The 12,206-nt window shown below is 47.3% G+C and overlaps 2 protein-coding genes across 2 annotated transcripts in view; one reads left to right on the plus strand and one right to left on the minus strand.

The window, feature by feature from the left end:
* Window positions 1–12,206, plus strand: part of ca14 (carbonic anhydrase XIV) — a 159,703-nt gene that overhangs the window by 27,025 nt on the left and 120,472 nt on the right. The gene's annotated exons all lie outside the window — the stretch shown is intronic.
* On the minus strand, window positions 3,975–7,121 carry LOC127600610 (trypsinogen-like protein 3). The gene is made up of 5 exons (XM_052065300.1): window positions 7,014–7,121; window positions 6,802–6,943; window positions 5,449–5,702; window positions 4,326–4,462; window positions 3,975–4,198 (listed from the first exon to the last, which is right to left on the minus strand). The coding sequence occupies exons 1-5, from the start codon at window positions 7,051–7,053 to the stop codon at window positions 4,004–4,006; spliced, it is 768 nt and encodes a 255-aa protein (XP_051921260.1). The 5' UTR covers window positions 7,054–7,121; the 3' UTR covers window positions 3,975–4,003.

Here is a 12,206-nt window from a genome sequence, read left to right on the forward strand (position 1 = left end):
TGTGTCGCTCGAACATGAGCGCAGAACATCCATCCAGTCTTTCCTTGCTCTCCCGTGTCCCCCCCCCCCCCCCCCCCCCGCCTCCTAATTTGAAATTGAATACAATCTCCTCTAAGGATGCACCTGTCACCTCTGTACTCATTACCCCATAAGCTTGCGTATTATCCTTCCCCCGGACTCTGGGGCCTCTCGGCGTGCTTTTGTAGTTATTAGGCAGAGTGTCGTAAAAGCCCTTCAGGCAAATTATCTCATCCTGATGAGCCGGCGGTCTCGGCGGAACGACGTTGGAGAGACTCGGCGTGATTGGCGTGGCCCCGGTTGATCTCGCAAAGCCGTTAGCCCGGCGATGGCATAACGTGCGCTCGCGAAGGCCGCCCGCCTCCCGAACGAGCCGTCAGCCGTTGATGGAAAGCGCTGCCGTTGATGAATGGCGTTTTGATTGCGCGTTCGCTATTTCAGGTGTCGCGGGCGAACGCCGGCGTGATGTGCAAGTCGGTGATGAAAGCCCGTCAAGTGCCAGAAAGAAAACTTTCCACGTTAGGGGATGAAACGCTGAACGGCCGCCATTAATCGGTTTATGTGACAAATATGAATGCTAAAGCTGGAGCGAGAACAGATGAGGAAAATCTTTGCAAGTGCACTTTTATTTTTATTATTAAACTCACAATGTGGACCTTTTATTTTTTTTATTTTTTAATAAATAAATTTTATTAATTTATTAATTTATTTATTCATTTATTCTTAATTAATTAATTAATTAATAATAAATTTATTTTAATTTTTTATTTTTATTTTTTTTTCTCTTTCTCCTTTCTTCTTTCTACATACATTCTTGCTGCTGGAGGCTGTAAATTTCCCCAGTGTGGGACTAATAAAGGATATCTTATCTTATCTTAAAGATCAAAATTGACGTCATGTAACAACGAAACAAATACATCTATTTTTTTTTTTCTTTGATAATGCGAGTCCAAGTCTGAGCGACGGAAAGAAAGATTGCATTGAGTGGGAGTTCGGACTTGTCTCCCGAATTCTATCGGGCCTCCCAAATCCTCCAGGCCACCAAGGCCGTCTTATCTTTGCGACTTGTGATTCCGGCGCTCCGTTCAAGTGTGAGTGGGAGCTCGAGAGGGTCATCATCTGACACGCCAAATCGAGGGAATTAAAGTGCCAACTCCTTCGCACTACAAAGGTACCCTTTATCCTACCCCAAATAAATCATTTCCTTATTTGGAGATAACGGAGCAAGGAGGGGGAGCCAAAAGCATAAATCCTGCCAGGATGGATGACTGTGGAAGGAAAACAAAAACTTATTCAGGCCTCTCGTTGGCTTTGCGCGCCATGCTTCTGACTGAGAGTGAGATTTGGTGCCAGCGACGTGTTCATGACGTAAATCGGGGGTGTCGAAGTCATTTTTGAGCCACATTTATAATTACCGTTTCCCTAGAAGGGCCGTTATGACTGAAACTATATCAAGAAGTCAAGAATAACGTTTTAGTCAATTATTGTTTAAGCAGCAACAAGAAAATGCTTTTTCGATATGTCACTGGGGCGGCCCGGTAGTCCAATGGTTAGCGTGTCGGCTTCACAGTGCAGAGGTACCGGGTTCGATTCCAGCTCCGGCCTCCCTGTGTGGAGTTTGCATGTTCTCCCCGGGTCTGCGTGGGTTTTCTCCGGGTGCTCCGGTTTCCTCCCACATTCCAAAAACATGCGTGGCAGGCTGATTGAACACTCTAAATTGTCCCTAGGTGTGAGTGCGAATGGTTGTTCGTTTCTGTGTGCCCCGCGATTGGCTGGCAACCGATTCAGGGTGTCCCCCGCCTACTGCCCGAAGACAGCTGGGATAGGCTCCAGCACCCCCTGCGACCCTAGTGAGGATCAAGCGGCTCGGAAGATGAATGAATGAATGAATGATGTGTCACTGATTTATTACGTATGAAAATTTTAATTTTTGGTTCAGATTTTAGCAAGTGTTGTGGAAGTTGTCATCTTTGATTTGCTTGTGGTGGGCCACATCTGGCCCCCGGGCACCAATGACGTAAATCCCCGTCACATGCGGTTGAACTTTCAAAGGGGAGCACAGTCCATTCTCTGGCGTTGGTTGACTTCCAACTTGTTCTCATACGACCTTTAATTTTCTATCGCTATTATGGTCAGCGAGCGACAGCCTATGCACTCGACTTTGGGGGGGGGGGGGGGGGTCCTGGACCGGTAATCGGCCAATCATCAAGCATTTCCCCTCCGCAATCAAGTTAGTTGTGGTCATTAGCGAGGCATCAATGAATCAATTCGCAAATAATCAACATTTTGCTCGTCGTTTAGAGCCATTTTGCTTCTCTTTGTCATGTTTTTGTGGCGAATGACTTGGGAGTGGGGAGGGGGGGGTCACGTTTTACAAACCAGTTGCTCCTCAACTTTACGTCTAGCAAAAGTGTGCGCCCGCCAATCGGCGAGAGCTTCGTTTCATGTCACAATCATGAAGTCCGTACGCATTCGCGACTGTTACTATCAAACTGGTTTGAACTGTTTTTCAAACCAGTTTGATGGAAAAAAAATCACCCAACGCACGTCCACACCACAAAACCAGCAGCGGCCGCCATTACAATCCATTCAATTAGTGCCAATCAGAAGATTGAGCCTGCCGGAGAAAGCAATCAAACCCAGGCGGCGCTTGTGACAACACATCTATTAACATCACAGCAGTCTTCCCGAAGTGGCATCTACAACCAACAACTTGGTTTTGCCCCCCCACCCCCACACCGCCCCCACCCCCCTTCCTGACCCCCAGCCGTGGAGGAGGAGGAGCAGGCAAAAGGGAGCGCTGCTGACAACAGATGGCCCAGTGGCCTCCTTCCTTCCACAGTCTTGGCGGATTATGGACACAGCTGCCACGCGCTCTTGGTGCGCGTGCGCCTTTGTACTCGAGATCGCCATCCGATATCCATGTCTTGATGGCACCGATGTATTTCTGTCATCACGCACGGTTCTGACCTCACTCACAGCGCTTCCGTGCACTAAAGATCGTGAAGAATGGGAAGTGCGGCGTCACCTGCTTGCGAGCAGCAGGAGCGTCGGGCGCGCCTGTTTTGAGAGAATTGAAAAATTTGCCTAGCGGCGCCTTGTAGTCACGCAGCGCACCATTTTTTTTCTCTCCCCCCCCCCCCCTCGTGAAAACGGGATGTGATCCGTGACGAGTACGGTGTGTCCTTTGCAATTGACATACTTCTTGACTGTTTCTTAAAGTTTTGGATGACTTTGCATTCATTTGTTTAGGCCTATTTCGGGTATGCTGTTGATAAAATCGAGTGTGTTCAATAACCCCCCCCCCCCCCCAAAAAAAGGCCACCTCTCAAGCAAAGGCACATGTGTATTACGGTTTATTTCAAACAAAACCAGATGCGAGACTGCAGGATTAAAATTGGAAGACATTAAGGAAGGCATGTCGTTCATAGCACAATAAACTGAGGGACGGTGTCGAGATGAATATAGAAGGGGTCTAATCACCTAGGCTTCTTGCCCCCCCCCCTCCAAAAAAGCGTATTTATTTGACTCCAAACTGTGAATTAGTGTATCTGTAAATAGTCGGTTGGTTATGTTTTTATTTGTTTTTTCATTTATTTTTGCAGACTTGTGGGGGGGGGGGGGCTCCTGGATTTAGTCAATCGAAAAGGTATTGAAACGGAGACCAACTCACTATTTGCAAATGACAAAAAAAATTCTTCCCCCAAAAAATAAAAAAAATAATGAATAACTCACCTACTCGCAAGGAAACTTAACTCGAATTAGTGTCCAGATGTTATGAAGTGCGCTGCCGCCATCTGCTGGTGTGAATTGGAAGCCCTACTTGTTTCTCAAGATCAAGAATTACAGCTTCAGGTATAGTCTGGGTCTTAAAATTGTTCATGAATGACTGATTACTCACATGAGCCACAAGGCAGCTGTTGAAGTGAACGAGAAGTAAGTTTTGTGTTTTCCCTGCATTTTGTTACTACCCCCCATTGCCCCCTCAAGGCCTCTTGAAGGTCGTGGCCCGTGCGGTGGTGGTCGTCGGCGTGTGGCTGTCCATCACTCTGCGCATCCACTCGTTGTACTTGCACAGCTTGGTGTAGACGCTGGGGTGCTCGGCGTTCTGACAGCCGTGACTGAACCACTGCACGCCCTGCAGCTGTCCGTCGCACACCAGCACTGCGCCTTTGTCATACTGCGCGGGTGGCACGGGATAAAGTTGCCGGAAAAAGAAGAAGAAGAAGAAGAATATTGGTTTACTGTAAAGTGGAGTAAAAGCAAAAGCGGCCAAGTAAACAAGGGCAAAGGTCATTTGGGCTCACCAAGCAGCCGGTGGCGTCGGCTCCGCCAGCGCACACCATCCCCAAGCTCCAGAAGATGAAGTCGGGGAAAGTGTTGATGCAACTTTGATCTTCCACAACAGGCACCGTCAAACACTTCAGTCGCTTCGGATCCTCGTCTGTTTCCAAAAAACAGCAACGAGTCAGTGTCTCTGTTTTGTTCCTCCTTCAATCTGAAGCATATATTCGAGAGGAAACGTTTCCTTGAGGTTGGCCTTGGGGCTTGTGATACCCGAAGCTACTTTTACAGAGAGATTTTCTCCCTACAAATGCCTTAAAGGGGAACTCGAGTCCAAAAAAAGATTTTTTTTTTTGCGATATAATGTGCTCCCGCTCGTCTAGATTAAATTACGATTAATTAAGATTAAGATTAATTAAGATTAGGGGCGGCCCGGTAGTCCAGTGGTTAGCACGTCGGCTTCACAGTGCAGAGGTACCGGGTTCGATTCCAGCTCCGGCCTCCCTGTGTGGAGTTTGCATGTATTCCCCGGGCCTGCGTGGGTTTTCTCCGGGTGCCTCGGTTTCCTCCCACATTCCCAAAAAATACATGGCAGGCTGATTGAAAACTCAAATATTGTTCTTAGGGAACCCGGTAGTCCAGTGGTTACCACATCGGCTTCACAGTGCAGTAGTACCGGGTTCGATTCCAGCTCCGGCCTCCCTGTGTGGAGTTTGCATGTTTTCCCCGGGCCTGCGTGGGTTTTCTCCGGGTGCTCCGGTTTCCTCCCACATTCCATTGAACACTCTAAATTGTCCCTAGGTGTGAGTGTGAGTGCGAATGGTTGTTCGTTTCTGTGTGCCCTGCGATTGGCTGGCAACCGATTCAGGGTGTCCCCCGCCTACTGCCCGAAGACAGCTGGGATAGGCTCCAGCACCCCCCGCGACCCTAGTGAGGATCAAGCGGCTCGGAAGATGAATGAATGAATGGATGAATGAATTAAGATTAGATCGTCCTGATTAAAATTGCATTCGTGGGACAACAATTACGCAATAGCATTGAGAGCATCACGTGACCAAACCCGAAACGGGTGAGCCGAGACGTTTGCAAACAGCGAGCCCGAGGCAACCCTCCGCAAAAATACCAAAAGCTCAAGCGTGCGCTTACATTGGTTGGGGACGGTGGAGCCCCAGCCGCTGACGCTGCAGCTCTCTCCGGGCCGAGGGCAGCGGCCCGGCAGGCCGATGGGCTGCACTTGTTGGGTCAGGCGGGCCGGCCGGGCGAGGCGCACCATGGCCAGGCTGTGGAGGGGCGACCGGTACGGGCTGTGGCGGATAACTTCCGCCACAGGAATGTGCTGCTCGGTGCCCTCCTCCGCCGTCACGTCGTGTTCCCCCAACGACGCGTTGATAGCGGTCCCTCTGGAAAGGTTGAAAAGGGACATTTGCGGCCGTTTGACTTCTATCCGTTCGCCAGCTACGTTTAGCCCCCTGTGAAAACGGACGTGAAGTCGTCCATGGCAATATTGCGTTTTACTTTACGCCGCGTAACTGAATCGAATCATCATTTTATTGTAGTTTACGTTGCATCTTATTCGCTACATCGCGGAATTTTCCGGTTATTAATTTTCCCCGGGGCGGCCCGGTAGTCCAGTGGTTAGCACGTCGGCTTCACAGTGCAGAGGTTCCAGGTTCGATTCCAGCTCCGGCCTCCCTGTGTGGAGTTTGCATGTTCTCCCCGGGCCTGCGTGGGTTTTCTCCGGGTGCTCCGGTTTCCTCCCACATTCCATAAAAATACATGGCAGGCTGATTGAAAACTCAAATATTGTTCTTAGGGAACCCGGTAGCCCAGTGGTTAGCATGTCGGCTTCACAGTGCAGAGGTTCCAGGTTCGATTCCAGCTCCGGCCTCCCTGTGTGGAGTTTGCATGTTCTCCCCGGGCCTGCGTGGGTTTTCTCCGGGTGCTCCGGTTTCCTCCCACATTCCAAAAACATGCGTGGCAGGCTGATTGAACACTCTAAATTGTCCCTAGGTGTGAGTGTGCGTGCGAATGGTTGTTCGTCTCTGTGTGCCCTGCGATTGGCTGGCAACCGATTCAGGGTGTCCCCCGGCTACTGCCCGAAGACAGCTGGGATAGGCTCCAGCACCCCCCGCGACCCTAGTGAGGATCAAGCGGCTCGGAAGATGAATGAATGAATGAAGGATCATTTCACCCCGACTAAAAGAACCTCAAAGTGTGCCTGCAAAGTGACACAATTGCGCGTCTACGCTAAAGTTAGCGAATTTCATGTAGCCTCCCCACCACGAGTTGGAACGAATTCTAATCCCGCGATAGGTGGCCAGGATATTGGGAGGAGAGACGGCGGCCACTTGTGTTGTTTCAAATCCGTCCTGCACACAGAGGCACTATCATCGTCACAGGTACGACAGTTAGCGCTGCCTCTAATTTTCAGGAGCATCCTTTAAAAAGTTGCACGGATCGAGGTTGATGATTTGCCGTCATCGTTTTGGCCTGGCTTACATGGGCGCGCAGGCGGCGGACGTCACCAGCCACCATTTGTCTACGAGGGCGCCGCTGCATCTCGTCCTTCGGCTTTGGAGGGACACCTGCCAGGGTCTGGAGTGAGGCGGGCACAGCTTGTTGTCCTCCAGCAAGGACGCTCCTGTTGAATAGTCATTTCTACGGTCTCATCATCAAAGGTCAACGAGGCGTTTACGTCAGCAATCGTTTACCTGTGAGGCCCAAAACGAGAAGCAGGAGGAGACGCTCCATGTTGTGGTTGTTTGACGAGTTCTCTTTGTCACGCCACGCAACTTGGCCCCTTATATAAAGAGCGAGAGGATCTTTTTTTTTTTTTACTTACGCCCCCTCCATAACTTCCCAAGACGGACTTGACCTTTGTAAAGGGCGTAGTGAACTAGGACGGCCACACCTTGTTTCCCGTCATGTTCTCCTCTTTCTCGAAGAACAAAGGAACATTCATCAGCACATCAAAGAGTCATCAAGTTGGTTCATTTTCACCATTGCGGCATCATTCCAACGCAAGGGTGAGCACACTTTTGTGCTCGGGGTCGGGGGGGGGGGGGGGGCAACACCTTGAGGGGCCAGTTCATACAAAGAGGAGATTTGGAAAAATTTGGAACGGGTTTGTAAAATTATTTTATTTTAACAATGAAATGGCCGGGTTCAAATTGAATCACGAATAGATTTTTTAAAAATGGTCTTAATTGTTCACTGTAGTCATGTTGTTCTTTTTTTTATTTTCAATAAATCAATTGACGGGATAAATGAATAAAAATAACAAAAGATGTTAAATAAAAAAAGGCCCCCAAAATGCTCCAAATATTACGAAACTGCTGATACCGTTCATGCTTGGCGAGCTGGATTGAACAGAACTTTGCCGCAATTAACACAAATAACCGGCATCACCAAACAGAGCTTTGGTTACATAAGAACACATTGAGGAAATAAGTGTGCCCGATTATGTTGATAAAGTTAATATTTGACCATTACCCAACGCGTTTTTTTTATAAAGGATCCGTGATGGCACAACAACTCAGGTCGGCCTTTCAAGGGCCAAATATTTGCTCCTCCCTACGCCGCTCAGACCTTCTTTGTTGGTTTGTTTTCAGTCAGGTTTTACAGGCCAACACAATTGATTGATTGCCAACTAAAATAGGACACTCAGGGGAACAACATGTACGTGGATGCAACAAGAGAACATTTATCTACGTCAATCGACACCGGAAGTCGATTCACGCCAACCAAAGTCCTGCTGTGTCATAAACCCGCAGCGAGCCCGCTTGGAAACGTCCCCCCCACCCCCCCCCCCAATCCGATTTGAAACTGCTCATGGCAAATCCTGGTGAATTCTGACAGTTGCCAATGAAAGAAATGAAAAGCAAACTACAACTTAATGCTTGCTGCGCTTCACACGGTCCATGTCACGGCCTTAGCATGTAGTGCCCCCTAGTGACGATAAGCAGTAACGGTCGTCCGATCAGAATTTAATGCTGCCCATTTTGTGACCGATCATCCATGAGTGACACCGGCTAATGTCGATTCCAATCCCGATCGTATAGATTTACTGCACATTTAATTTTTAGAGCCGCTTACTAACGATTATTTTGACAATCGATTCATTTGTCAATTATTTTCTAGATTGATGACTTGGATTTTTTTTAAAGTACATTTTCGTCCTTTTGTCGTACAAAAACGGGACATGATTTCAAATCGAAAGTGCCGAACGTGCACTAATGTCCATTATGGTTCAGTTACTGGTTTGGTCTGTCACGTGCAGTTTTACAGGAAGCGCGAGGGGACGCTTCACTGCACACAAGCCATTATCGAGCAGCAAAGTCCGAGCCTGTGGGTGATCGATCACAATCGGTGGGGCTTCACTGATTAGCACAATGAATAAATCCAAGTCAGTTGTATGTTTGAGTGCCCTGTTGTCCAAACTACAGCCCGGGGGGGGGGGGGGGGGGGGGGTATTTGCGGGTTCTGAATGTGGATATGAGATTTGGCTGCTGTTAAATGCGTCTATTTTGATAAAATCCACTCCAAAAATTTGAAAATTATGATTTTTTCCGTCCATGACGCCCTCTTATGTGAAAAGTAGGATGCCCACTGATCAGTCGGACAGTTTCATTCTCTGCTTTTAGCACTTTTCAAAACAGCTGGCGTTTTGCAGATTAAACACTTAATTTCTCATGGCATTATAATTTTTTTTTGTAATGTAAAAATGTGAGGTTTGGTTGATTCAAGTTAGGATAACACTTAAATCGTAACTTTCCACCTGCACCATTTGGTGTTCACACGCATCAGAATAAGCCATCAAACGTGACATTTTCTTTTTTTTTTTTTTGTATAAATACTTTTAATATTTCCAGATATGTCAAATGAAGTTGGTTTTGCATGGCGGGGTCACAACGGGGTGAAGGTTCACTCGGTTATCTCGTTTCAAGCCACGCTACGGAATATTTATTGTTGCTGTTGTTGTCCCGGCTGTCTACTTTCTTGAAAGCCATTTTAGTCCGTTTCCATTCCAGCAGTTGCTGTTGTGGTTTTGGGTCGGGCCATTTCTTGGCGTCCTACTGCTGACCCGTAAACAGATGATAGAGCTGGTCCTGTGCGATGCTGTTGTAGGTGCTCAAAATGGTGGTGGTTTCCGTGTAAAATTCCTGCAGAGACAATTATGTTTCGTGAGTTCCTTCCCCTTCCCGTCGGAGCATTCGGAGCATTCGGAGCCCATCGCGACGTCTTACTTGACTTTCTCCTCCAGCTTCAGGCCCTTGACGGTCTCCACGTAGTCGGTCACGGTGTCGACCGCCCCGTTGTAGTAAGACTTGATTGTGTTGCAGAACGTGTGTGAGCGGGGCCCCACTCCTCATCCTTGGCCTGCCTCGGCATTCGGAAGCCTTCGGCGCCTGCGTGAGGCAAGGACACAAGGGCTTTGGAGAGATTTCACAACGTGGGAGGGGGGCGGGGCTGTTCTCAATGCATCAAGTGTGCAGTGGAGCCCATGAAGTGTCATTCGCGCGAAATATAATTCACAGTGTCAGTTCAGTTTTTATTGATTGTTTCGCTTTTTCTGCTTTTTTCTTTTGCGATACGTCGTCCAAAAGAACAAGTTGTCTCCACAATGTCTTTTTGGGGGGGGGGAAGGGGGGGGGGTTAAAATACATTCTAAAGTCCAAAATCCCTGCTTGGTCTTTGGGGCAAGTAAAAGCTCTGCTAAATCTGACAGAAAGGTAAGGCCTGGTTGGTTATGACAGAAATAAAGTCCTCAAGGCTTTTTTTTTCTTTTTAAGAAGAAAAAGAGAGAATAAAGTCTTATGTTTGAGAATAAAAAACGCTTCCAGATTAAAAGGCATATATCAAGAGCATAAAGTTTTATTTTTTAGATGACTTTCTTGCCTTGTTAAACTTTGAATTGAATGTCATTTTCCAACTTCATCTTGGAAAAAAATCTGGTTCTGACTTTTTACATAAAGATTGTAGCTTTTTCCCCCCCTTGGGGATAAAAAAATATTATACCATTCTCCTTATAACATGAAAACGTTTTTGTCAACTTTTTTTTTCCCCATCTTAACTTTATGGCTTTATCCCCCAAATAATTAACGCTTCCTTTCCTCTGGGATTTTGCGGGTTGACGTGGTCGGCATTGTTTTTATTAGTGTGATGATTATAAATGACATTCACAAAAACATTGCCTTGAAAAGTTGCCTGGGGGGCCTTCCTCCTTCCTGTTTACCCATTCTAATCCTTTTAGGGAACTTGTTGCACAGTCAGATTTCAAGTTTACCATCCATCTGGAGCAAATAGAGTTGAATCCCCCCCCCCCCCCCCCCCCTCATCTTATGGCTAAAGAGTGTCCACTTACTGACAGCAAGGAGCGCAAACAGCACAGTGACAACCAACAGCTTGTTCATGATGATGGAGCTGCAAACAACAGAGTCAACATTTAACCATCCCGTCCACTAGGGTGCGACATTGTCCACCTTGTGTTCCCTTTGCGCTCAAGCAACCGGATTCGCTGCCCCTCCCCAAATACCCATACACGATTTACTAAAATAAATGTTAGAATACTCACTGTATTCCCCTCCGGAAGTGTGATGAGGAAAATCGGGTGGTTCCTCGGCCGGCCTCGTCCGTTATATAGCGGCGACGATGTGTTGATTTGTCGCTCCGGGAGTCAAAGTGCACGTTGGAGGAGATAAACCTGTGTTGTTGTCAACCCCCCGCCCCTCCCCCCTGAGAGTTTGTTAGTCCGTACTGCGTTGATTGAACAGGACGACGATGAGGAGGAGCAGTAAAGCAGCACGGTTTTGTTTTTGTTGAGTTTAGTTTTGTTGGGAAGGGCAGTTGCGTTACGTCATCAGAACGCAGTTTGAGCAAACGATGTTGCTGGCATCGCACTTGTGAAATACTTCATGCCAACTTGGTCTGCGCCGGTCGGCCTGCTCCTGAAATGTTTGTCATTAAGGCCGCGATTGCACTGACTACGTGTCTCGACGTGTCCCGTCAAGTTGAACTCTAGCCCAGAGGCTGCGACTCGAACACGTCACCCGGCTCCTGCCGGTTAGGAAAGGTGGAGGTCAGCTACAATCTTTCTGGTTTGTCAATTGAGCAGGATGGCTCCGGGGTTATTATTATTTTCCTCTACTGGGACTAACGGCAGCTTGACACATATGGAGGATGAGAATATATCACTTCTAAATGTATTTTAAAATAGCAAATAAAATGCTGGAGGAGTTTAATTAGGGCTACACAGATTACTGCTGGGGGATAGCGCCCCCCCCCAGTCAGTGCGGAGCTTGAAATATGCTTGAATCCTCCAAGTGCCAGGCCAGATAATTGACTTTTGGGTATTTTCTGCCCCCACCCCCCACCCCACCCATTTTCCCCCCTACATTTTCACCCATTCTCTTGTAATGATTTTTTTTTAAATCAGTGTTTCTGAAGAATTTGGGGGCCTTGTGTGAACAGAAAAAGGGGGAGTTTGTCAAAGGACTCAAAGTGCGTGGGCCGCCGCCTGTTGCCCAATCCTGGTCTATATTCACCCACACTATTTGCAAAGTTTCAATATTGAGTTAACCATCTATCATTGGTCGATTTCATGTGATTCTTTTATTATTATTTTTTTATTATGCTGAAAGTGGATATTTTATAACATTGTGTTGAGTGTAAGTGATGCAAGCCGAGAAGTAACAATAGACTACTGTCCTTTCTTTTTCATAGAATGCATAGAAAATTACAAGATGGGGTGGGGGGTGAGGGTCTAGTTGGAGAGGCAAGATATGAGGGTTTTTTTGGTTTTAGTTTTTTAAATTTTATTTATTTATTTATTTTTTGAGAGAGAGAGAAACAACAAATATGTTGTTCCAATAATTTAAAACTTGGGACACCGCACAAAATAATCA

This window comes from Hippocampus zosterae, chromosome 5, assembly GCF_025434085.1.
Source record: "Hippocampus zosterae strain Florida chromosome 5, ASM2543408v3, whole genome shotgun sequence".
NCBI lineage: Eukaryota > Metazoa > Chordata > Actinopteri > Syngnathiformes > Syngnathidae > Hippocampus > Hippocampus zosterae.

Bases quoted from the DNA above. Each gene is read 5' to 3' on its own strand.
- LOC127600610 (XM_052065300.1), bottom strand. From the start codon at position 7,053: ATGGAGCGTCTCCTCCTGCTTCTCGTTTTGGGCCTCACAG. The intron at 6,944-7,013 runs GTAAACGATTGC...ACTATTCAACAG, and splicing joins TCTCGTTTTGGGCCTCACAG to GAGCGTCCTTGCTGGAGGAC. The intron at 5,703-6,801 runs GTAAGCCAGGCC...CAACCTTTCCAG, and splicing joins TCCGCCGCCTGCGCGCCCAT to AGGGACCGCTATCAACGCGT.